We start from the raw sequence: 27,287 nt of genomic DNA, 5'->3' as shown, positions 1-27,287 counted from the left end.
TTCTGCGTTGCAAGTTGGAGCAGCGCTCATACCTTTGATGCAGATGACGGCGTCTCTTGCCGGCGTCAGTGGTTGCAGAATTTCTTCTCTATCAGTTAGAACAGCAAGTTCCAGATGCAGGCAGACAGAAGGGGTGAAGTCTGGTATCCCTGCGACTTTGGTCTGGAGGCAAGATCAAATCAAGCCCTGGGAGTAATATTCTGCAAGAGGATGAAAGTTCTTTAAAAGTTCCTTCTCCTTTCCTTGGCAATGAAGAGACCACTGCTGGCCAACCCAGCAAACAGCACACTAGCAGAGGGGCAGTCCAAACTCCTGCAGCTTCCTTGGTTCTTCTCCTTGGCAAAGGTTCATCTTGTTTTCCCAGAAGTGATCAAAATTCCTGAGGTCTGGGCCCCAATATTTACACTGCAAAATTCTTTGTCGTCTGAAGGCAGAGGGTCCTGTACCTAGTTCGAACCAGTTCTGTGCAGTCTAGGAGCACTTTGTTTACAGGACTCCTTCTTTCCTTTGGCAGGGTGGGCCAGGGTCCTCAGACACACCACAGGAGGTGGGGCCAGCATTGTGGAAGGCAGGCACAGCCCTATTCAGTCCCAGGTGCTGACTCACCCTGTCTTCTGAGCCTTCCCAGCCCCTGTAAGACATGCAATACACAAGCTAGCAGATGCAGGCTGGATGGTTAGGTAAGAAAATACCCACTTTCTAAAAGTGGTATTTTCAAACCCAGAATGTAAAAACCAACTTTAGTAAAAGATGTATTTTATCATCCTGAGTTCCGGCATACTAAATTCGAATTTCTACCGTGATCCCTGGGTCAGTTAGGATTGTAAAATGTTATAATCAAACTGCCCATTCTGGTCTATGGGTACAGGTAGCCTTGCAATAGTTAAAAAATGAAAGGGCAAGTCATACCTCTTACATACAATGCACCCTGCCCTTGGGCCTACCATAGGGGTGTCTGATATGTAGAAAAGGGAAGGTTTAGGGACTGGCAAGTATGTGCACTTGCCAAGTCGATATGGCAGTACTAGACTGCCCACAGGCTCGGCAATGGCAGGCCTGAGTCACATTTTACAAGCTGCTTCTGTGGGTGGCACAATCAGTGCTGCGAGACCTCGAGCAGCATTTGATTTACAGGCCCTGGGCACACATGGTGCACTATACTAAGTTCTGACAAGTAAATAAAATTAGCCAATCATGGAGTCACTAATCAATACAACAATTTAACATAGGGAGCACTTGCACTGTGGCACTGAATAGAAGTGGCACAGTGCCCAAAGCATCTAAACCAGCAAAACATCTAAAACAGAGGAGGCAATCAGTGAAAAATGTAAAGAAGACTATAAAACTGGGCTGCACATCCAATTGATTTTCCAATCTATTCACTGCCAATTGGAATTCATCAATATCCTCGTCATCCTCAACTACCTCATATGTGGCACATTTTCATGTATATTGTCCCTCAAACACTAGACTGTGCTCTAAAAGGAATCTCTTTCTCTCCGGACAATACCTGTTTCCCCAGACATGCCAAGGTATTTAATGAATGCTCTAAACCAATTCCTCTAGGGAATGGGAGGATCATCTGGTGTTTGAAGAAATGGTGGGGGGGGCATTCACACTCTGCAATTTCGATGGCTGGATCTCTAGCACACTCGATCTGGTCCTCCCCATACAATCTAGTAACTCCATAAAAAGACCCAAAGCAGCCCCATGGTACACACCTGCCCTTAAGACCATGAAATTAGCTTGCCGGAAAATCGAGAGAGCCTGGAGACAGGACTACTCCCAACTCAGGAAAACTGAATATAGAGCTGCCATTAAGCTCTACATACAGGAGATAAAGGTGGCACAAGCTTCTTTTTACGGTGGCAAAATTAACGCAGCCGCTAATGCCCCAAGGGAAATTTTTAAAATTGTCAAATCCCTTATTTCACCCCCTGCTGAGTGTCCCTCTGCCGAGGGCGCCCCAAATTGTTGTAACGATTTGGCCATTTTCTTTTCCCAAAAAATCGAGGCCATATACTCCTCCTTCAGGGACGCTAACAATGATACGGAACCCCTCGTATCTACAACCTCCGATTCCTCTGTCCTTTGTACGCTTGATACAATCCCACTTTTGGACATTCCTGCCTTGGATAAACTCATTCCCAAAATCACCTCTGGTTCCCCCAACGATCCAGCACCCCCTCAGACCCTCGCTAAGGTCACGGACATTATTCGCCCGGTCATATTGGACGTTCTCAACACATCCATCACCTCTAAATCCGTACCACCTTCATGAAAGTGCGCGATGGTGAGGGCTCTGTTGAAGAAGCCCAACCTTGACCAGAACAACTTGGCGAACTACCGTCCTATCTCCTTACTCCCCTGGCTGAGTAAACTGCTAGAGAGGCACGTAAATAACACCTTGATGAACTATCGGGAGTCTAATAGTCTTCTGCAGGCCTCTCAGACAGGGTTCCGTCCTCTGCATGGGACTGAAACCGCTCTCTTAGCGGTGACGGAAGAGGCAAGAGCTGTGTTGGACTGGGGTGGAAAAGTCGGCATCATCCTTTTAGATCTCAGCGCCGCGTTTGACACGCTGAACCATGTCACGCTATTACAACGACTGGCGGACATGGGCGTGTCGGGCGCGGCCCTGGAATGGCTGACATCCTTCCTGGCTGACCGTTTCTTCCAGGTCTTTGAAGGCGAGGCGGTGTCTCCTAAACACCCACTCAGGTGTGGGGTTCCTCAGGGCTCCTCCCTGAGCCCTACCCTGTTTAATGCCTACATGGAACCCCTAGACAGGATAGTCCATCCCTTCGGTGTGCGTATCGTCACCTACGTGGACGATACCTAACTGGTGGTCTCTCTAGACCACTCTGAGGGATCGTCCCACACCTTAGGCCCCTGTCTGGAGGCTGTTGCCAGATGGATGCAATCTTCCTGCCTAAAACTTAATGGGGAGAAGACAGACGTCATCCTATTGGGCAATCCTTCTCCCTCTGTTCTTGCATCCATCTGGCCACCATGTTTGGGCCTGCCCCCCGTCCCCAAGTCCCAAATAAAAAGCCTCGGGATCTGGTTCGATAAAGCTTTGGACTTTTCAGTCCAAGCCACAAAGATCACCACCACCTGCTTTGGGCTTATGAGGATGTTGCGAAAGGTGCTCCCTCTGCTCCCATTCCAGGCAAGGAGGATCCTGGTCCAGGCCCTTATACTCTCCCGCCTGGACTACGGGAATGCCCTCTACATGGGAGCCCCGACCTTTGCCACCCAGAAGCTCCAAGTCACACAAAATAGTGCGGCCCGCCTACTCTATAACCTCCCTCGCTGGCAGTCAGCGAGGAATGCCCTAAGGGAGCTTCACTGGCTCCCTATAGTGGCAAGAGTACAATTTAAGGCTATGTGTATCCTACACAAAGCCTTTCATCGCACAGGTCCCGCCATTCTGCATCCCTTGGCTACTCCCTACGTCCCGTCCCGTTCCCTCCGCTCCTGCACCCTCCGGCTGGCCACTTCCGCCAGAGTCAGGAAAGCTCGATGGGGAGGCCGTTCCTTCTCCCATACTGCGGCCAAACTCTGGAACACCCTCCCTCTATCCCTTCGAGGCAACAGTAACCACCTGTCCTTCAGGAAAGCCTTGAAAACACACTTGTACGCCAAATTCTGCTGACCTGCCCTGAGCCCGTGTTAAGCAAATTCAGTCACAAGTGCTACGAGGCCTCCGGGTAGTTTAGCGCTATACAAGTGCAATTTTCATTTCATTTCTGCATAATGATGGAAGGTCATAACATATACGAAAATTACTGGTATGATTTGGCACACGCGGTCATGATGTAATAAACCAGATCCAGATGTCTCCAAATCTTCAGGAAATACTCAAACGTGTTACTTCTCATTCATTAGCCTTTTAAAATGTGTACATAGTGCATAAATATACATCTCAAATGGTTGCTCACAGTGAAACCCACAACAAACCTCAAATAAACACTAATAAACATGTAATATGTATTCATAAGCTGTACATAAATGTTGGCCAATGCACCATTCCAAGGATTTCCCTCGAATTCATACCCAGAAACAAAGTCTTGTTCTTAGGAAAGTTGTCTCCGCAAAGCCTAAAGTACACGCATGACGTTTCAACTGTGGCCAACTTGTCACCCAATTTGTGGACGTGTATTTCACAAATTACACCAACCAATATATGTTGTAAGCAAGTAGGTTTATTGACCACGGTCATGGACGACCTCAAGTATCCAATTGACACCAGGAGAACACTCACAGCGCTAGTACTTCAGACTGCATTCCATATTCTGCATTCTATTGTCAAAGAATGTGGAATGCATAATGAAGTGTAAATCATCACACACAGCATTTTTGGGATGCTATATATACCTTTTACATAGTAGTTCTTCATACAGTTTACGCTACATGATGCTATACTAACTTGTTCAAATTAAAGTTAGTTATAGCATCAAGGGAAGGAAAAGTGGTCTTCACCAGCGCTAGCCTCAGAATTCATCCTATTGCGCAGACATGCAGGTTGTGAAAATTAGACATTTTTAGTAAACATAAACTGCCTCTGCTTTGCCAGATCAGGTGACTTGTTTGTGTAGAGTTTTTTTTTTTCTGTAAAGCTATACATTTACGATGCCAACTACACCAGAATAACTTGCAAAATTCAATTTTTCTGTAAACACTAGCTTTGCTGTCATAACCATTTAGCTCTCCAACAGAGTGAGGCAAACACCGCTCTGGTGTTTACTCGTCTACATCCACCTGTGTGTGGTAGGGACTCCACTGGAAGAGATATTGATTAAGACCCATTTCAGATCTTGGCAAATCAAGACAACATAGAGAGTGATCTAAATGCAGACTGCTATCGTGTGCATGAGTTTCAAACAGTGAATAGGTGACCAAACGTCATCTAGCAGCATCTGCAGCTAGATAAATCAAAGATACCCTGTTAGACCTGACAGAAAAAGACAAAATGCAAGAGGTCCTGTAGGGAACAATTATTGCAGGTACAGAGACTTAGCCTTATGCTACGAACCAGGTTTTGGCTATTGCAAAACCATATGATACTGATTAAACCTAAATCTAGTGAAGAGGAAACAGTGGTGAACATAGAGTGTTCTAAGCAAAGAAGGTTCAGTAGTGGTACCTGTTACAATCAATGCATGTCCACCAACAAAGGGTTTCTTAAGCTCAGTTGCCTCCCTCTCCGTTTTCCTCCACAACAGGAAGTTGTCCTGGTCCATTCAATGACTGCTTTTATGATGAAAGTGGGCCACTCAAACAAAGCAGGCCTACCTAGTATGACAAAGGTGTCCTTGATATACATCAGCTAACTGACCAATCTCCACCTATCAATCTCTAAGCTAGCCTTAGTTATCTCTCTGCCTAGATGGTATCCAATCGCTACCGGATAGTGAGCCACCTAATCAAGGTGGAGGGTGATGAAATCCGATAGGATCGACAACAGGGCCGGAACGGGAACCAAAATCGGCCCTGGCAAAGTGCTCGGCCGGCCACCCAGGGGTTTGAGGGGATTGGCAGAGCAGTTTTCAAGGACCGGTTTTGCCGATTTTGTCACAGGGCAAATATTGCAGCTATGCTGCAAAAACGTCCCTGTAACACAACGGCCCCCTCAGGTGCAAAACCGGCCCCCACTCGGGCGACTCACCGGGGAAACGCCTGGTGCGTGCTACGGCCAGTCCAGCCCTAAATGACAACCCTAACTTCTTATGAACCATATAAGCTGGAGTAGAAGCAGGAACTGCTAATAAGCACCTACAAAATCCATTTTCAACTACTTGGAGTTCCTTTGAGTTGACATAACCTCATACATCACTACCATAGGTAGCTACTGAAACAGATTTAGCCTGGTAAATCTTGGTAAGGGCAGCAAGTGGCTTGCTACCTATTCTTGTAGTAAAAAAGTGGGCGCCAATGGTTTTTTTGACAGTGCTAGGTTAGATGTTATCGAAGGACCCCAAATAGTTTGATCATCAAAAAACACCACCACCAAATACGTGTTAGTCTGGACCCTGGACAACCTGTTACCCTGAACATGTTCAAATCTAAACTTGGTCTTTTTGGGACCCAGCATCCTCACCTGTGAATTTCTATAATTATTAGAACGATCTATATTATTCATATATTGTACAAAACCATCAAGTAATGTTTGGAGATCCAGGTCTGTTCTTGCCATTAAAACTGTTTCAACTGCATATAGCAGTGATGGAATCTGGCCAGAACCTAATAGCTGGCAATCCACCGGGCTTATCAAGTAACCTGGCCTCCAGGTGATTAACGTACATAGTGAACGTAAAAGGAGCCATTATAAACCCCTCTCTATCTCCGCTCTTCAATCTAAAGGAGCTAGAACAAGACCCATCCATGTTATAGCATCCTACCACCCTCATATCTCTATGTAACTCATTGAGAAAATCAACAATAGCTGTAACCTAACCTACGTTCAGCAAAATCTGCCACAATTTAGATCTGTTCACCTTATCAAAGGCGGATGATAAATTCATATACGCAATACATGATGAACCTGGTTTTGCAACAGTATATTTGTTGCTCAGCATATAAAAATGTAAACACTAATCTCAGGTGCCCAACCCTGGTTGGAAACCATTCTGCAGAGCAGATAAAACAGACCCTTCCTCAGCCCAAGTCATGGCCTTTTCAAGGATCATCCTGACAATTATCTTGACGACTGAGTCTATGAGGGAAATGAGCCTATATTAGGGAAGGGCCCGTAAGCTCTAGACACGGACAACGATAGACTGAGACCAAAAATGTGGTAACCCCTTACATATGGCCAGAATAAATTACCAAGTAAGAATTAGGGTCCATAAACTGAATGAGATCTTACACAGGCCAGCAGGTATCCCTTCAGGGCCAGGGGCCTTGTGGTTTGTCATACGTTTAATTGCTTACTCAACCTCCTCAAATGTTAAATGTCACTATTCTGGCAAATATGGTATGATTGAGGGCTCATTCTGACTAACAGAATTCTCAGAACCAAAAATGCCCTCAATGTGGGGGCGGTAGAGGACGCCAAGCAAAATGGCTGCACCCGTGTGAGGCTCTTGCAGTTCGGGAACAATATCCGCCTGTTATCCTGGCTATTGTGCATAATTTATAGCTCAAACTGACACTTTCGAAAATCGGAACGCATTGGTGATAAGTACAGCTTGAAATATTGCTGGTACCTGCTGACTGTAAGGAGAAAACTGCTGTTGGCCTACGGCCCCCTGGGAGGAAAATGGCGGAGATGCTGCGATAAGCTGCGGAGCCGGGAGACGTGAGGGGAGCCGCGAGGGGAGCCGCTGATGAGGTGTTTACCCCCTGCCTGTGAGACCCGTTGACCCTGAAAACAAGAGGGGCTCCGCTGCGAGCTGTGGAGAAGGCGGCGCGGAGTGCCCCTGCCCGCCGGGGAGCCCGAGTCCAGAGTGACGTCTGCTACACGGTGGTGGCTCGACTGAAGGTAGGAGAGCACTGAGGGGCTGGACGGGGGACCCGGGGACTGCGGCGGACCTCTACGGTGGTTTGAGGTTTGAGGCCCCGGGACCGGCAGAGACTTTGGCGCGACGACGGCAAAGACGGAAGGACACTGCTGCGCAGCAACCCCAGATCTGGTGGGTGTGCGCGGGCCCCTCATTTTGGTCAGTTGTGCTGGGGAGATGCCCGAGGGACAAGGAGGCAGTTCTGCGATGCGGCAAGGCGGCGGATAGCCGCATGAAACCACGCTGGACCCATCACTGGTAGAAACTCTCGGCCCCTGGAGGAGGATGGAAAATGAAGCACCACCTTAAAATGAGCAGGAGACACAGAAGAGGAGGACTGTGACGGGCTCCCTGCCCGCCCCCCCTTGATTTGATGCTCATTAACTACAGTGCTGCCCAGGCCCTGCCAGGGGAGATATACCAACAACCAAATTGTTTTGATCCTACTCATCCGGTGTACTGGGTGCAACACCTCCGTCATATTGACACACCCAAGGAGCGCGTGCAGAGATCATAGGAAAGGGCACTTTTGGGTTCCCCCGGGGAGATTACTGGCGGATTCCTATGAGGTCCCTCCGCACCCTGAGAGGCATTATAGAGATGGAACCTAGCTATATCTGGGTATTTACATGAGAACAGTCCCACAGGCGAAATCTGGGACCTGCGCAGCTGAGTAGACACCCCTGTCTCGAACACTGCGGTGCTCTGTACCCCAGCCATGGGGAAACCAGATGTGCGCCAGCCCAAGCTGATTTCTTTACGCACAGAAGACCACCCGCTCCCAGACAGATCCTGAGGACGAACAAGCGGAGGTTCAGGCACTATCCACTGCAGATTTGAAAGACTTACTACTGGCTATGCAATCCAGCCTGACCTCCATTGAATCCAAGATGGATTCCATGTCTGCGAAACTAGATGGGGTCTCCCACAAGGTGGATAGGCATGAGGAACGACTGGCAGAGACGGAGCGGCGGATATCGGATCTAGAAGATACTTCGACTACAACCACTGCCCGAACGCTGGAAATGGAGAGGGTGCTGAGAGTGATAGCACCAAAGAACGAGGATTTGGAATCCCGTTCTCGGAGGAACAACCTTCGCATTTTGGGAATACCGGAATCCGCCGCTACCGGGAAAATGGAAGAATACGTGGAACGCCTCCTCATCATGCTCTTCGGAAGAGAGGCCTTCTCACTGATATTAGTGGTTGAGAAGGCGCACCGCACGCTGGTGGCTCGCCCGGTTCCCGGAGCGACGCCTCACCCGATCATCTCCCGGATGCTAAACTATCGGGACCGGGATACCTACCTTTGCTTATCCAGAGAGTGGGGACAGCTGCGCCATGAGGGATCGGACATATCTATATATCCTGACTTTACTATGGCCGTTCAGGAACAGAGTGTGAACCCGTGAATCGAGTAGGCACCGGAGCGAGAATTGTTGAGTCCATGGACATTTTAGGAATCAAGACCCCACCGAGCCGGGAATTGAACCCTGGTCTCAGGCTGACCTCTGCTTCCAGGTCTGCCTCCTCTAACCAGTGAGCCACACTTCTCCACAAAGTGTTAGAGATTGGCTCTACACACCTACTATGGGGGGGGGACTTTAATGTCACGGTGGACCCTACATTAGACCGCTCACATCCGCAGCCACACCACTATTCCCACGCGCAATCTACCCTCAAGATGATCATTGGGGACTATGATCTGCTGGATGCCTGGCGATACGTATACCTGGCCAGGCGGGAGGGTTCTTTCTATACTAGGGCTCGGGCCTCCTGGTCTAGAATTGACGCATGGTATGTTACGAAAGGCCTCATTCCCTGGGTGACACACTCCTCACACCTGCCAGGGATGTATTCGGATCACTCCCACATGTTGGTCACTATAACCCCACCACATATGGATCCTCCCTTTCAATTCTGGCATTTTAATCCCCTGTCCTTATTGGACCCGGTCTTTCAGCAGGAACTAGAGCGGGAGAACGCTGAATTGTTCCCCCGAAATGAGTCTTCTGTGAAAAGCTACTCAACAGTGTGGGAAGCTTTCAAAGTCACCATACAGGGCTGTGTATTGCGAAGAGTGGCGGTATTCTGAGAGATATCCGCACCACTCTGCGCCGACTGGAGTCAGAACTCAAGACAATTGAATCGGAACTGCAACTCAATCCCACGACAAGCCAAGCTGCGCAGTGTACTTAGCGAATACCAAGAGGCAGCGGAGAGCGAATGTAAGTACAGAGGGAAGTATCATAAACCGCGCCAGTTTGGGGAGGGTGATTGACCTGGGAAGGCGTTGGCGGCGCTGATTCGACCCCCACAGTTTTCAAATATAGTGTTAGAGATTGAAGACGACAACGTCAAATGCACAGGGATTCGGCTGAAATTGTTTATAAGGACCTTTTTAAAACACATAGTACCTCCTTTTTTGAAGAAACGGCGATCACCTGGTTGGGGGATGGGCAGAGGGAATTTCTTTTAAGGCATCATGAGGATGAGGAGATAATAACGGCCATGATGCAGTTGCAATCGGGGAAGGCGCCGGGGCCTGATGGCCTTCCGGCCGAATTCTACAAGACCTTTCATCACCTACTTATTCTAGCATTAAGACATGTTTTTGAGGAAGCTCGGGAGACGGGTATACTTCCTCCCTCCATGCGCGAGGCACGAATTATATCCATACCTAAGCTGGGGAAGCCGTCGGCTTATTGCGACTCGTATAAGCCTCTATCCTTAATAAATTTAGATGCGAAAATTTGGGCCAAATTATTGCTAATCGGATTAGTCCTCTTATGACAGCATTGGTGCTCCCCGATCAATCGGTCTTTGTGCCCACTCGTGGCACGTCACATAATTTACGTATGCTATTAGCTCTTCTCCAAGACATAGATCCCAACACTAACGTCGCTGCCATATTTCTTGATGCCACTAAGGCGTTTGATTCCCTGGAGTGGAATTACCTTGCCTTCTTCTTGCAGCAAATGCGTTTCCCTGCCCCCTTCCTGGAATGGATCAATCTGTTATACTCGGGCATGAGAGCTAGAGTGATGGTTAATGGGGTTCAGTCGGCCCCCTTCGCAATTACTTGGGGCACCCGATAGGGGTGCCCACTGTCGCCCCTACTCTTTGCTATTGCCATTGAGCCCCTGGTGGCAAAGATTAGACAACATTTCCGGGACCATGCGTTGGTATACCCAGAAGAGGCAGATCTTAATCTGCCTGTATGCTGATGATCTCACGCTGTACTTGCGGGACCTGGCCATTAGCCTCAACTCTATTCTTCGATTGCTGATTCCCTATGGTCGATTATCTGGGAATAATGTGAGTTGGGAGAAATCTCAAATCTGCCCGTTAACGGATGCCACACCGGAATTCGCTCCTGACTTTCCGCTGAAATGGTGCGGGTACACACTCACATATCTAGGCATCCGGGTCTCTAGGTGCCGAGAGGAGATGATGCGGTCCAACTACGGACGGGCATTGAATCTACTCACAGATAAGATCACAAGATGGATAGCGATGCCTCTCTCCATGGCGGCCAGAGTATCTTTAATAAAAATGATAATCCTACCTAAGCTTCTCTACCTACTAACAAATATTCTGTATGCGCCACGCCAATATTTTTTTTAATGTGTCAGAGCCCAGCTGATCATATTAGCGTGGGAGGAAGACAGCCCAGACTGGCGTGGGAGGTTCTCACTCGTCCCTTTGAAGCTGGGGGATTTGAAGTCCCCGATATGGAGTTATATTTCATATGCGCTCAGGTGCACTTCCTGGCCTATTGTATGCACCCTCTCCCATACATGCGTCACTTAGCTATCGAAGATGGTTACATGGCCCCCACGCAAAGCACCGCGTACCTTAGCACTACCACGGTCTCTAGATACCTGGAGGCTACAACTGTTCAATGTACTACAGTTTTTGTCCACCATAAGCGTGGAAGGGTATACTCAGAAGTGAGTCCCTTGCTCATTGCACCATCAGGATTCAAGCAAGCCGGGCCGAAGACGGCTGAAATGCCAGAAACCGGTCCCCGGAAGCTTGTTTCCTTCCCAGTATAAGAATTGGCTTGGTAGTTTGGTCTGCCCTGTTCCCATGATGCACTGGGCCAGGATCAGACTAATTTGCATGTAGCCAGGTTCTGAGCTGGGATGGTGCAGTGAGCTAAAAAACGGTGATGGATAAAGCCCTGATCTTTGGACTGGGTAAGAGTGGTCTGCTTAATTCAGACACTCTGTTCATCACCACCCCCTTTTCTGAATCGTTTTTGTCCACCATAAGCGTGGAAGGGTATACTCAGATGTGAGTCCCTTGCTCATTGCACAATCAGGATTCAAGCAAGCCGAGCCAAAGACGGCTGAAATGCCAGAAACCGGTCCCCGGGAGCTTGTTTCCTTCCCAGTATAAGAATTGGCTTGGTAGTTTGGTCTGCCCTGTTCCCATTATGCACTGGGCCAGGGTCAGACTAATTTGCATGAAGCCAGGTTCTGAGCTGGGATGGTGCAGTGAGCTCAAAAACGGTGATGGATCAAGCCCTGGTCTTTGGACTGGGTAAGAGTGGTCTGCTTAATTCAGACACTCTGTTCATCACCACCCCCTTTTCTGAATCAGGTGCACTTCCTGGCCTATTGTATGCACCCTCTCCCATACATGCGTCACTTAGCTATCGAAGATGGTTACATGGCCCCCACGCCAAGCACCGCGTACCTTAGTACTACCACGGTCTCTAGATACCTGGAGGCTACAACTGTTCAATGTACTACCAGTGCATGGCACGATCTAGCACGCAAACTTAAATGCCCTGTTCTCTATTTGCCACTGATGCCCTTGCAGGGGAGACATGATCTACCAGTCACGACATCTGCATCTGCAGCTAGATAAATCAAAGATACCCTGTTAGACCTGACAGAAAAAGACAAAATGCAAGAGGTCCTGTAGGGAACAATTATTGCAGGTACAGAGACTTAGCCTTATGCTACGAACCAGGTTTTGGCTATTGCAAAACCATATGATACTGATTAAACCTAAATCTAGTGAAGAGGAAACAGTGGTGAACATAGAGTGTTCTAAGCAAAGAAGGTTCAGTAGTGGTACCTGTTACAATCAATGCATGTCCACCAACAAAGGGTTTCTTAAGCTCAGTTGCCTCCCTCTCCGTTTTCCTCCACAACAGGAAGTTGTCCTGGTCCATTCAATGACTGCTTTTATGATGAAAGTGGGCCACTCAAACAAAGCAGGCCTACCTAGTATGACAAAGGTGTCCTTGATATACATCAGCTAACTGACCAATCTCCACCTATCAATCTCTAAGCTAGCCTTAGTTATCTCTCTGCCTAGATGGTATCCAATCGCTACCGGATAGTGAGCCACCTAATCAAGGTGGAGGGTGATGAAATCCGATAGGATCGACAACAGGGCCGGAACGGGAACCAAAATCGGCCCTGGCAAAGTGCTCGGCCGGCCACCCAGGGGTTTGAGGGGATTGGCAGAGCAGTTTTCAAGGACCGGTTTTGCCGATTTTGTCACAGGGCAAATATTGCAGCTATGCTGCAAAAACGTCCCTGTAACACAACGGCCCCCTCAGGTGCAAAACCGGCCCCCACTCGGGCGACTCACCGGGGAAACGCCTGGTGCGTGCTACGGCCAGTCCAGCCCTAAATGACAACCCTAACTTCTTATGAACCATATAAGCTGGAGTAGAAGCAGGAACTGCTAATAAGCACCTACAAAATCCATTTTCAACTACTTGGAGTTCCTTTGAGTTGACATAACCTCATACATCACTACCATAGGTAGCTACTGAAATAGATTTAGCCTGGTAAATCTTGGTAAGGGCAGCAAGTGGCTTGCTACCTATTCTTGTAGTAAAAAAGTGGGCGCCAATGGTTTTTTTGACAGTGCTAGGTTAGATGTTATCGAAGGACCCCAAATAGTTTGATCATCAAAAAACACCACCACCAAATACGTGTTAGTCTGGACCCTGGACAACCTGTTACCCTGAACATGTTCAAATCTAAACTTGGTCTTTTTGGGACCCAGCATCCTCACCTGTGAATTTCTATAATTATTAGAACGATCTATATTATTCATATATTGTACAAAACCATCAAGTAATGTTTGGAGATCCAGGTCTGTTCTTGCCATTAAAACTGTTTCAACTGCATATAGCAGTGATGGAATCTGGCCAGAACCTAATAGCTGGCAATCCACCGGGCTTATCAAGTAACCTGGCCTCCAGGTGATTAACGTACATAGTGAACGTAAAAGGAGCCATTATAAACCCCTCTCTATCTCCGCTCTTCAATCTAAAGGAGCTAGAACAAGACCCATCCATGTTATAGCATCCTACCACCCTCATATCTCTATGTAACTCATTGAGAAAATCAACAATAGCTGTAACCTAACCTACGTTCAGCAAAATCTGCCACAATTTAGATCTGTTCACCTTATCAAAGGCGGATGATAAATTCATATACGCAATACATGATGAACCTGGTTTTGCAACAGTATATTTGTTGCTCAGCATATAAAAATGTAAACACTAATCTCAGGTGCCCAACCCTGGTTGGAAACCATTCTGCAGAGCAGATAAAACAGACCCTTCCTCAGCCCAAGTCATGGCCTTTTCAAGGATCATCCTGACAATTATCTTGACGACTGAGTCTATGAGGGAAATGAGCCTATATTAGGGAAGGGCCCGTAAGCTCTAGACACGGACAACGATAGACTGAGACCAAAAATGTGGTAACCCCTTACATATGGCCAGAATAAATTACCAAGTAAGAATTAGGGTCCATAAACTGAATGAGATCTTACACAGGCCAGCAGGTATCCCTTCAGGGCCAGGGGCCTTGTGGTTTGTCATACGTTTAATTGCTTACTCAACCTCCTCAAATGTTAAATGTCACTATTCTGGCAAATATGGTATGATTGAGGGCTCATTCTGACTAACAGAATTCTCAGAACCAAAAATGCCCTCAATGTGGGGGCGGTAGAGGACGCCAAGCAAAATGGCTGCACCCGTGTGAGGCTCTTGCAGTTCGGGAACAATATCCGCCTGTTATCCTGGCTATTGTGCATAATTTATAGCTCAAACTGACACTTTCGAAAATCGGAACGCATTGGTGATAAGTACAGCTTGAAATATTGCTGGTACCTGCTGACTGTAAGGAGAAAACTGCTGTTGGCCTACGGCCCCCTGGGAGGAAAATGGCGGAGATGCTGCGATAAGCTGCGGAGCCGGGAGACGTGAGGGGAGCCGCGAGGGGAGCCGCTGATGAGGTGTTTACCCCCTGCCTGTGAGACCCGTTGACCCTGAAAACAAGAGGGGCTCCGCTGCGAGCTGTGGAGAAGGCGGCGCGGAGTGCCCCTGCCCGCCGGGGAGCCCGAGTCCAGAGTGACGTCTGCTACACGGTGGTGGCTCGACTGAAGGTAGGAGAGCACTGAGGGGCTGGACGGGGGACCCGGGGACTGCGGCGGACCTCTACGGTGGTTTGAGGTTTGAGGCCCCGGGACCGGCAGAGACTTTGGCGCGACGACGGCAAAGACGGAAGGACACTGCTGCGCAGCAACCCCAGATCTGGTGGGTGTGCGCGGGCCCCTCATTTTGGTCAGTTGTGCTGGGGAGATGCCCGAGGGACAAGGAGGCAGTTCTGCGATGCGGCAAGGCGGCGGATAGCCGCATGAAACCACGCTGGACCCATCACTGGTAGAAACTCTCGGCCCCTGGAGGAGGATGGAAAATGAAGCACCACCTTAAAATGAGCAGGAGACACAGAAGAGGAGGACTGTGACGGGCTCCCTGCCCGCCCCCCCTTGATTTGATGCTCATTAACTACAGTGCTGCCCAGGCCCTGCCAGGGGAGATATACCAACAACCAAATTGTTTTGATCCTACTCATCCGGTGTACTGGGTGCAACACCTCCGTCATATTGACACACCCAAGGAGCGCGTGCAGAGATCATAGGAAAGGGCACTTTTGGGTTCCCCCGGGGAGATTACTGGCGGATTCCTATGAGGTCCCTCCGCACCCTGAGAGGCATTATAGAGATGGAACCTAGCTATATCTGGGTATTTACATGAGAACAGTCCCACAGGCGAAATCTGGGACCTGCGCAGCTGAGTAGACACCCCTGTCTCGAACACTGCGGTGCTCTGTACCCCAGCCATGGGGAAACCAGATGTGCGCCAGCCCAAGCTGATTTCTTTACGCACAGAAGACCACCCGCTCCCAGACAGATCCTGAGGACGAACAAGCGGAGGTTCAGGCACTATCCACTGCAGATTTGAAAGACTTACTACTGGCTATGCAATCCAGCCTGACCTCCATTGAATCCAAGATGGATTCCATGTCTGCGAAACTAGATGGGGTCTCCCACAAGGTGGATAGGCATGAGGAACGACTGGCAGAGACGGAGCGGCGGATATCGGATCTAGAAGATACTTCGACTACAACCACTGCCCGAACGCTGGAAATGGAGAGGGTGCTGAGAGTGATAGCACCAAAGAACGAGGATTTGGAATCCCGTTCTCGGAGGAACAACCTTCGCATTTTGGGAATACCGGAATCCGCCGCTACCGGGAAAATGGAAGAATACGTGGAACGCCTCCTCATCATGCTCTTCGGAAGAGAGGCCTTCTCACTGATATTAGTGGTTGAGAAGGCGCACCGCACGCTGGTGGCTCGCCCGGTTCCCGGAGCGACGCCTCACCCGATCATCTCCCGGATGCTAAACTATCGGGACCGGGATACCTACCTTTGCTTATCCAGAGAGTGGGGACAGCTGCGCCATGAGGGATCGGACATATCTATATATCCTGACTTTACTATGGCCGTTCAGGAACAGAGGCAGAAATTTCTACCGGTGAAAAAAAAACTACAACAGTTAAACATTCCTTACGCAATGCTCTTTCCCGCCCGACTTAAGGTAACCTATCAAAGCAAACAACATTGATTCAATGCTCCGCAGCTTGTGCAGGACTTTCATAAACCTTGCAGAAAGTGGCAGTGGAATGCTTCTCCCCACTGCATCGCCCTGACGCCAGCGGAGGCACCTCAGATGTGGAATGATTTGGAGCCCCCCCAACTCTGGCTTGTCTATAAACATTATGCCCCTCGATGACGACCTAAATGATATTGAGGATAAGGGATGATTGTTGTGGTGGCGGGGGAGTGGTGGGCGAGTTTGACATCCTCCTTTTGATATGATAAGTATATGCCCTCGGGCTGCGAGACACTGGACGATGCCGAGGAGGAGGTGAGCACCGGCTGAGACTGAGGATGACCTGGCTGCCCCTCCCCCTTGTCTGAGTGCAGAGACATGGACCACTACACACTATCCCTGAACTAACGAGGTGGCGATATTATAAGACACAGTGGCTGCCTTCGAATCTGATACTGCAATGACCCTGCATATGATTCCCGAACACCCTCCCCTTAGCGAGGAAGACCCCTGGTCGCCCTCTGGACTCCACCTCTCAGGTGAACCCTTACTTGATATGATTGGTAATGTTTTTTTGCCAGGTACGGCATGGACTGTACTGTGCTCCCCTGTTGGGAACACTTGGTTGCGGGAAGAGGGGGAGGGAAAAGGGATGTGGGCCACGACAGGTTTGGGCTGCTGATGTGGGAGGGGGGAGGGAAGGTTATGTTTACTACTCTGAGGAGTAATAGACCTTGCCACAAGCCATTCGTCATAGCGCATCACAGTAACCTATTGCCTGGATGTCACTTCCAACTCCTGTCAGACCGATTGTTAGGAAAATGTTCCCACATTTTACGCTATGACTGATTGTTCGAGACCGCCCACAAACAGCTTTCCCACTTGGAACATAAGAGGATTAGGGGATCCCCGCAAGTGCAGACACAAATTATCCTACTTAGACCGGCATGACATACACTGCGAGAATGCTGCCGGAGATGCACTTTAATCCCTCTGTCCCCTCCACCTTTGCCGCACGCTGGGCTGGCTACACGTGCTTCTCATCCTACTCATCGTACGCTCATGGCACATGCATCTTAGTGAAGAGGTTCCTCCGCCATAGACAAACAGGGCTGATATTCTATTCTCTGGGTCAGGATCGCTGGCCAATCATTCACGTTGGTCTCATGCTATGGACCGAACATAGACGATCCGGAGTTCTTTCGAGTACTCTGTAAATGTAATGTAATGTGTAAATGTACAGGAATTTATATAGCGCAAATCACCGAGCGGTTTCTAAGCGCTTGCTTAGGGAACCCGTCCTGGTATTTCCCTGTGAGATAACCCCGGCAGGGTATCCACAAGGTGCAAGCCAGGCATCCCGCCGCGAGGGGCCGTTGTGGAGATTAAGCAAGCTATTGCCCAGAGTGGCAGAGTGTGAACCCGTGAATCGAGTAGGCACCGGAGCGAGAATTGTTGAGTCCATGGACATTTTAGGAATCAAGACCCCACCGAGCCGGGAATTGAACCCTGGTCTCAGGCTGACCTCTGCTTCCAGGTCTGCCTCCTCTAACCAGTGAGCCACACTTCTCCACAAAGTGTTAGAGATTGGCTCTACACACCTACTATGGGGGGGGGACTTTAATGTCACGGTGGACCCTACATTAGACCGCTCACATCCGCAGCCACACCACTATTCCCACGCGCAATCTACCCTCAAGATGATCATTGGGGACTATGATCTGCTGGATGCCTGGCGATACGTATACCTGGCCAGGCGGGAGGGTTCTTTCTATACTAGGGCTCGGGCCTCCTGGTCTAGAATTGACGCATGGTATGTTACGAAAGGCCTCATTCCCTGGGTGACACACTCCTCACACCTGCCAGGGATGTATTCGGATCACTCCCACATGTTGGTCACTATAACCCCACCACATATGGATCCTCCCTTTCAATTCTGGCATTTTAATCCCCTGTCCTTATTGGACCCGGTCTTTCAGCAGGAACTAGAGCGGGAGAACGCTGAATTGTTCCCCCGAAATGAGTCTTCTGTGAAAAGCTACTCAACAGTGTGGGAAGCTTTCAAAGTCACCATACAGGGCTGTGTATTGCGAAGAGTGGCGGTATTCTGAGAGATATCCGCACCACTCTGCGCCGACTGGAGTCAGAACTCAAGACAATTGAATCGGAACTGCAACTCAATCCCACGACAAGCCAAGCTGCGCAGTGTACTTAGCGAATACCAAGAGGCAGCGGAGAGCGAATGTAAGTACAGAGGGAAGTATCATAAACCGCGCCAGTTTGGGGAGGGTGATTGACCTGGGAAGGCGTTGGCGGCGCTGATTCGACCCCCACAGTTTTCAAATATAGTGTTAGAGATTGAAGACGACAACGTCAAATGCACAGGGATTCGGCTGAAATTGTTTATAAGGACCTTTTTAAAACACATAGTACCTCCTTTTTTGAAGAAACGGCGATCACCTGGTTGGGGGATGGGCAGAGGGAATTTCTTTTAAGGCATCATGAGGATGAGGAGATAATAACGGCCATGATGCAGTTGCAATCGGGGAAGGCGCCGGGGCCTGATGGCCTTCCGGCCGAATTCTACAAGACCTTTCATCACCTACTTATTCTAGCATTAAGACATGTTTTTGAGGAAGCTCGGGAGACGGGTATACTTCCTCCCTCCATGCGCGAGGCACGAATTATATCCATACCTAAGCTGGGGAAGCCGTCGGCTTATTGCGACTCGTATAAGCCTCTATCCTTAATAAATTTAGATGCGAAAATTTGGGCCAAATTATTGCTAATCGGATTAGTCCTCTTATGACAGCATTGGTGCTCCCCGATCAATCGGTCTTTGTGCCCACTCGTGGCACGTCACATAATTTACGTATGCTATTAGCTCTTCTCCAAGACATAGATCCCAACACTAACGTCGCTGCCATATTTCTTGATGCCACTAAGGCGTTTGATTCCCTGGAGTGGAATTACCTTGCCTTCTTCTTGCAGCAAATGCGTTTCCCTGCCCCCTTCCTGGAATGGATCAATCTGTTATACTCGGGCATGAGAGCTAGAGTGATGGTTAATGGGGTTCAGTCGGCCCCCTTCGCAATTACTTGGGGCACCCGATAGGGGTGCCCACTGTCGCCCCTACTCTTTGCTATTGCCATTGAGCCCCTGGTGGCAAAGATTAGACAACATTTCCGGGACCATGCGTTGGTATACCCAGAAGAGGCAGATCTTAATCTGCCTGTATGCTGATGATCTCACGCTGTACTTGCGGGACCTGGCCATTAGCCTCAACTCTATTCTTCGATTGCTGATTCCCTATGGTCGATTATCTGGGAATAATGTGAGTTGGGAGAAATCTCAAATCTGCCCGTTAACGGATGCCACACCGGAATTCGCTCCTGACTTTCCGCTGAAATGGTGCGGGTACACACTCACATATCTAGGCATCCGGGTCTCTAGGTGCCGAGAGGAGATGATGCGGTCCAACTACGGACGGGCATTGAATCTACTCACAGATAAGATCACAAGATGGATAGCGATGCCTCTCTCCATGGCGGCCAGAGTATCTTTAATAAAAATGATAATCCTACCTAAGCTTCTCTACCTACTAACAAATATTCTGTATGCGCCACGCCAATATTTTTTTTAATGTGTCAGAGCCCAGCTGATCATATTAGCGTGGGAGGAAGACAGCCCAGACTGGCGTGGGAGGTTCTCACTCGTCCCTTTGAAGCTGGGGGATTTGAAGTCCCCGATATGGAGTTATATTTCATATGCGCTCAGGTGCACTTCCTGGCCTATTGTATGCACCCTCTCCCATACATGCGTCACTTAGCTATCGAAGATGGTTACATGGCCCCCACGCAAAGCACCGCGTACCTTAGCACTACCACGGTCTCTAGATACCTGGAGGCTACAACTGTTCAATGTACTACAGTTTTTGTCCACCATAAGCGTGGAAGGGTATACTCAGAAGTGAGTCCCTTGCTCATTGCACCATCAGGATTCAAGCAAGCCGGGCCGAAGACGGCTGAAATGCCAGAAACCGGTCCCCGGAAGCTTGTTTCCTTCCCAGTATAAGAATTGGCTTGGTAGTTTGGTCTGCCCTGTTCCCATGATGCACTGGGCCAGGATCAGACTAATTTGCATGTAGCCAGGTTCTGAGCTGGGATGGTGCAGTGAGCTAAAAAACGGTGATGGATAAAGCCCTGATCTTTGGACTGGGTAAGAGTGGTCTGCTTAATTCAGACACTCTGTTCATCACCACCCCCTTTTCTGAATCGTTTTTGTCCACCATAAGCGTGGAAGGGTATACTCAGATGTGAGTCCCTTGCTCATTGCACAATCAGGATTCAAGCAAGCCGAGCCAAAGACGGCTGAAATGCCAGAAACCGGTCCCCGGGAGCTTGTTTCCTTCCCAGTATAAGAATTGGCTTGGTAGTTTGGTCTGCCCTGTTCCCATTATGCACTGGGCCAGGGTCAGACTAATTTGCATGAAGCCAGGTTCTGAGCTGGGATGGTGCAGTGAGCTCAAAAACGGTGATGGATCAAGCCCTGGTCTTTGGACTGGGTAAGAGTGGTCTGCTTAATTCAGACACTCTGTTCATCACCACCCCCTTTTCTGAATCAGGTGCACTTCCTGGCCTATTGTATGCACCCTCTCCCATACATGCGTCACTTAGCTATCGAAGATGGTTACATGGCCCCCACGCCAAGCACCGCGTACCTTAGTACTACCACGGTCTCTAGATACCTGGAGGCTACAACTGTTCAATGTACTACCAGTGCATGGCACGATCTAGCACGCAAACTTAAATGCCCTGTTCTCTATTTGCCACTGATGCCCTTGCAGGGGAGACATGATCTACCAGTCACGACAGAGGGGGGATACCGACGGATGCTGCGCAAACTGGCCTGTCTTAACAGGGGCTAGCTATACAAAAATTGGGAAGTTTAAATCTAGTGATGACTTCTTTGGCACCACTTCCCCAACCCCCCCGAACGCATCTATTACGTGCGTCCTCGACAGAATATGCCCTCCTTGACCCAGTGCTTTCCATTGGAACCCCCTGTTATGGCTCCCCTACGTACTCTCTTTCAACACACTACCCCGGCACACGTGGTGTCGCGATTGTATCGCTCGACTCAGGGAGACTGGGAGAGGTACCCAGCGCCGGCTAAGGATAAGTGGGAAGCGGAATTAGGAACTTCCATCACGGTGGAACAATGTTCATATTGCTGTCGCCAGACGGGCGCGATTTCCGCTAATAGCAGGCTACGCCTGATACATTACAAATATATTCACAGATTTTATTACACGCCTGCTCGGTTGCACCGACTACACTTACGCGACACTGCTAGCTGTGATAGATGCGGGGTCAGGGATGCTGATTTCGGTCACCTGGCCTGGGACTGCCCGCCTGAAGGGAAGTTCTACATGCAATAGATGAGATGACTGGGATACATGTATACAACCATCCCCTTACTGCCCTTTTGGGATATACGGAACAGGTTCCAGACAACGTGCGGAAGTATGTCTCCCTAGTTCTTTTAATAGCAAAATGGCGGATAGCCTGTCGCTGGGGGCGAGGCCGAGCCCCCAAATTTAAGGATTGGCTGTGTGACCTTATATATTGCCAGGAACAATTGCACACCTATGCAGAACTTATGCCACCCTCATCCCGCCCTAAGGACATATGAGCTCCTCTGCAATTATATTTACTAGCACATACTGACTCAGGGGACACAGATCCAAACACTGATCAGATGGGGGACGGGGAGAGGGATGGGGAGGGATTGTAGAGGAGGGGGCCTCTTGATTGTAGTGCCATGTTGATCTCTTTTTAACATGGGGAGAACTGATGTAGGTCATGCAGGGTGGGGAACTTCGGTTAGGCGTGCTGTGTGGAATCTGACTGGATACTGGTCTGAATTGCATGGTGATAGTGCAACTACTACTGTGGCTTATTGACTTTAATTGGTTTGGGGAGTGTGGTTAGAGACCTGAGTTGATGACTGTAGGCCTTGAATGCCCACATGACGCGGCCGTCCCCCTGGGGGGTTGTAGGCGGCTTGCTGTGTTCGCCCCCCCATCTGCTATACAGAATGTCTAATACTGCTGTGTCGGCCCGCTGGGATGTAGGTACCCGCTGTGTCAACTTTACAGATGTCAATAAAGGTCTTTTTTGGAAGAAAAAAAATGCCCTCAATGTGCTCAATCCACTTCTCTGGTGAAATGGTGGAAGAGGTGGCATGGGCTCCACTGTCATTAAAACTATCCCACAGAATTGACTACTGTCCAGGCCCCCATCAGGTCACACTTGGCGTCCTCTCTAAGTTCCCTTTTCCTCCCCCTCTATTGCCTGCTTATATGCACTATGTCTGCTGGTATTAACTTCAATCGTTAATCCAAGAGGGGTGGTCCAGTCCGCTGCTGATGGGTGCAGATGGTCCCGTCTTGGCCCGGGCCCATTCCACGCTGCAGGCAGTTTCAGGCCCTTTTTAGCCTGATGTTGGCTGCTCCACTCCCTCTGAGCCGTGTTGGACTGGGGGACCGAGTCCAACCCAAGCCGTGCAGGCTCCTGAATGTACGGCGGAGTATGTGGGCAGGGAACCGTCAGGTGAATATCCTCTCATTCGTGCGATTTGGTTCCTGAGGTCCTACAATTTGGTTATCTTAAACTACCACCTGAATATTTGGCCATTCTCAAAGACGCATGTCGACCTACTATGTGTGCTTGTTATGTGGCAAAGTGCAAACGATGCGTTCACTATTGTCAAACTGACCCTCTCATACCAGCACTACATGACATTGCCTGCAACATCTACAAAGTTGTAGTTTGGCATTTTTTTCTGTCAAATTTCACGTAGCAGCAGTGGCTGCATACCTACAAAATACAAACATTTGCCTCTTTTCAAGATTCAAGTAAACAAAGCCTTTATGTTTGTCCTCAAAAGCGTAATACCACCCCATAACCTCCCAGCACCATCATGGAACCTTAACATCGTACTCACTACACTTATGGGGCCTCTTTTGAGCCCCTTCATTTTTGTCCACTCCAATATCTTTCTTGAAAGGTGGCTTTTATGGTTGTCATCATTACTTGCTTAAGATGTGTTAGCAAACTCCAGACATTAACCTTAGAAGAAACTTTCTTTCAGGTACATAAAGACAAAGTAGTCCTTCATACCAACTCTAAATTTCTACCAAAAGTGGTGTGCCAATTCTACCTGAATCAATCTATAGAATATCAGTTTTTTTCCACAGCCAGACTCAGTTGCATATAGTAGGTGCCAAAAGAGCACTAGAGTATTATATAGAAAGACACAACAGTTATTCGTTGCTTTTTCAAAACCACTTGAAGGGAAGGCTATCTCCAAATCAGGTATTGCCAGGAGGAAACTGAAATGCATGCAAACCTGCTATGCCAAAGCAAAGAAAACCTTAACAGTTCCACCAAAAGCTCACTCCACTCAAAAGAAGGAAGCATTAGTGGCCTTCATAGAGAACATTCCAATAGCTGAAATGTGCAAAGAAGCTGATTGGTCTACACCACATACCTATACACAAAACACTACTGTGTGGATGTATTAGCTAGACAACAGGCCATGGCTGGCCAAGCAGTGCCACATATACTCTTTGAAACAACTGCAACACCCACAGGCTAACCACTGATTTGGAGGGGGCTGCTTTGCATTCTGCATTACACATAAAAAGAGGAAAATGTAGTGAGGATTGCCTTTCTGCAGGAAGGTTTCCTGTGTTTTTTTTCTTTAATATATCCCTTGGCTTAATACCACTTTGCAGCACAAATGTAATTGGAAAAACAATGTTTATTGTGCCAGAGACTGCATTTGCTCAAGGAAATTACTCTTGTAATTGTCAGAAGCTCCCCTAAGTGTGAATGTTTCATACTAGTACTAAAACTGTGTGCATCAGCACTATATTTATGGATGTGTGTCCAAATATCTATGTGTATACATATGTTTATTTATAAATACACTCAGGCCGAGAAAGATGCATAAATATGAATAGTAAGAGAAAATCTCAATTATATGTTAACTATACAGAAATTGTTGGAATGATGAAAGAAACATAGAGGTTAAAACATAAAGTCAAAAGCAATAAAAAGAAAACATGGTCAAGATATTTTTAAGAAACATTCTGTCCTGTTTTTGTCTCTTAGTGGAATGGTGATGAAGTCTACTGAACGGAGGGCCACAGTGCCGCCAGAGTCAATGAACGTTCATGAAGAAGCCATCTCTCATCAGGATTCTGTAAACTCCCCACAAGCTGCTGAATCCCAAGGCGGGATCTTTAAATATTTCAGGGCAGAGTCAGGATAATGACACTCAACGTTGTGAGCTGCTCATTGCAGAGATGACAGGCGCTCAGTGTATGCCTAGGCTCAAAGCTCATCGTCACATCCCTCCTTCAAATATTTACACTTTTCCATCTCTTTTTTTTGTTCAAATAATCTTTTTTGAGTTTTTTGGAACAGGCAATAACTCAAGAATAGCAGATGAGAAACACTGAAAATAAAGAAGCTGAATCAAAGATTCTCCTAGCATGTTCAGGGGGCAGATGCATACACCCATGAGGGTGAGTAGAAAATATGGATAGGGATAAAGGGGTGTGCACAGGTCACCACATACATTTGTACTGAGTTGCAGTTTTAGTGATACATATTATTCCTTCTGACCATTCTTTCAATTATTGGTGAGTTCAGGTATGACATAGTCCGTAAACATTTCATCTATGATCATCGTGTGCACCAGAATGAATGGTCATCGCGAGTTATAATATATTGATGGTTGACTAGTATATTTACTTCATAGCGCTTAGTATAGTTACGAGCAGCACCACAGGTAGGTGATCTGTGCGTAATGATTCTTAAAGTTGATAATTATTACATACAGTATGTGTGCACGAATTACAGAGGTTCAAAGTGTGATGAGGCGGCGTCCGGTGTGTCCTCCATGTGTATGTGTGGTGGGCACCACCAGGAAAGTTGCAGCGAGACATTATCAGCTCCTCTGAACAAAGTGAGCCATTCCTGCCACATATAAAATGAGACTTTATTCAAATATTTCCGATTATTAAGAATCAGTTTGTCTGCAAGTGTTAGCATTAGATCAAGTAGCAGACCGTTAGCTATGGATGGACTTTAGTGATGGGTCTAGTTGGCCAAGTATTGTATATGCGAACTCTCAGGTGAGGGTAATGTACAGGGTCTACGTAATGAATTTAAATGTATCATCCCAGTATTCCTTAAGGATGGGGCAGTAGAAGAACATGTGAGGTAAATCTCCATCATGTAGCCTACAGTCCAAGCATTTGGGATCTTGGATGAGTTTGAGTTTATGGAGTTTTACCGGGGTCCAGTATATTCTGTTAATAATCATACATTTGGTCCGGGACATGGTAGGGGAGATTTTCATTGTGAAAGATGATTTATAGATACGGTTCCAATCATATTGTTGTGATTTGAATCCGCTTCCCGTTTTTGTACATTGCAGACTATATCTTGCGGGGTTTAAGGAGAAGTAATTTATAAATTCTGGATACAATGTGTCCTGTTCTGTATAGGCCGTTAATCAATGTTGTGTTTGTAGGGCGGTTCTTCAGTAGTGGATGTTTAGAGAGCTGAATACTCAGTCTCAGGCACTTATAAAAGTCCATATTTTCAAGCCAGATTTGGGCTTGTAACATGGAGAAGGGTAAAGGTAGATTGTCTTCAAAAACGTACTTGATCATGTTAATCCCCTTTCCTGACCACTCCGGACAAATAATTGAGTTGCCATCAATTTTGAGTTTGGGGTTGAGCCATGTGGCTGCCATATTAGAATTGCTAAGTTTAGTTTCGGAATGGTAGTCTATTTTTAAATATTTTTTTAAGTGTTGTCCATTATATACTTGGAGTGGGGCTAAGAAAAATTATGCATTGTCAGAAAGGCACTAATAGGGTTCCTACCTAAAAGAGATTTCTCCATATTAAATCATATTGGTTTGTAGTCTGATTCTTCCAGGAACCAGTTAGTGGCTTGTGTAAAGAGGCACATTGTCGAATAATTCCTCAAATTTGTGAGGTTTATTTGTCCTCTTTCTTCATAGAGTTTTAGTTTTTATAGGAGAAATTTTTGGTAGGTATATCTTTGATCTTACAAAACTGAAGATTACCACTTCCACCAGGTTTTTCACAATGGGTAGCGGAAATGAGACAAACTAAAGAAAGGGAAGAATTCTATTCCCTTAGAATAGGGGAAACCCAAAAATGTATACATATTTGGGAAGAAGATTAAATGCTTTAAGGACTGTAGCGAAGTGGGGGAGAAATTGACCCATATAAATAAATATTACATAAAGAGCCGGATTGTAGGATATTACATTCTTCCTTCCTTATGCATTTTGTAAAGATAAAGATGTATTTTTATATTATCTATTAATTATTACTGTATATTACTATTTATTGCTCCAGAATTTTGAATTTTTGAGATTTTGCATATTTTTGTATTTTGTGTCTGTAATGAATGGAATGAATAAATAAAATAATTTAAAAACAGAAATTAAAATTTTTTTCGTTTTACCACAAGAAACTCTAGAAGTGGGCGCATGTTGACTAGATAATTAACTAAGTGGGTAATCATCATTTTGAGTGACTCTGCCCTACCCCACCAAGAGATAATTACATAAATGCATGAATATGTTGTTAAATATGTAGAGAGGTTTGAAATGTATTTCAACCAATCGATAGTGTTCTATTTGATTATTCCAGTGATTAAATACTCTTGTTTTCTTTGCTTTGTCTTCATCAAATGCTAATTAAAATTGTGTGCAGCTGAAGATTA

The 27,287-nt window shown here is 47.5% G+C and overlaps 1 protein-coding gene across 1 annotated transcript in view; it reads left to right on the top strand.

The window, feature by feature from the left end:
• The window catches only part of LOC147729347 (astacin-like metalloendopeptidase), a 103,019-nt gene extending 76,068 nt beyond the window's left edge, over window positions 1-26,951 (top strand). Inside the window, exon 14 of the mRNA XM_086959623.1 lies at window positions 24,626-26,951. Coding sequence (XP_086815749.1) covers window positions 24,626-24,636 — 11 coding nt within the window. The 3' untranslated portion in view covers window positions 24,637-26,951. The remainder of the gene's footprint in view (window positions 1-24,625) is intronic.
• Window positions 26,952-27,287: the final 336 nt, after the last annotated feature.

This window comes from Lissotriton vulgaris, chromosome 2_2, assembly GCF_964263255.1.
Source record: "Lissotriton vulgaris chromosome 2_2, aLisVul1.2, whole genome shotgun sequence".
In the NCBI taxonomy this organism is placed as follows: domain Eukaryota; kingdom Metazoa; phylum Chordata; class Amphibia; order Caudata; family Salamandridae; genus Lissotriton; species Lissotriton vulgaris.
Note: the sequence above shows the minus strand (reverse complement) of the source record. Positions and strands in the feature narration are given on the sequence as shown.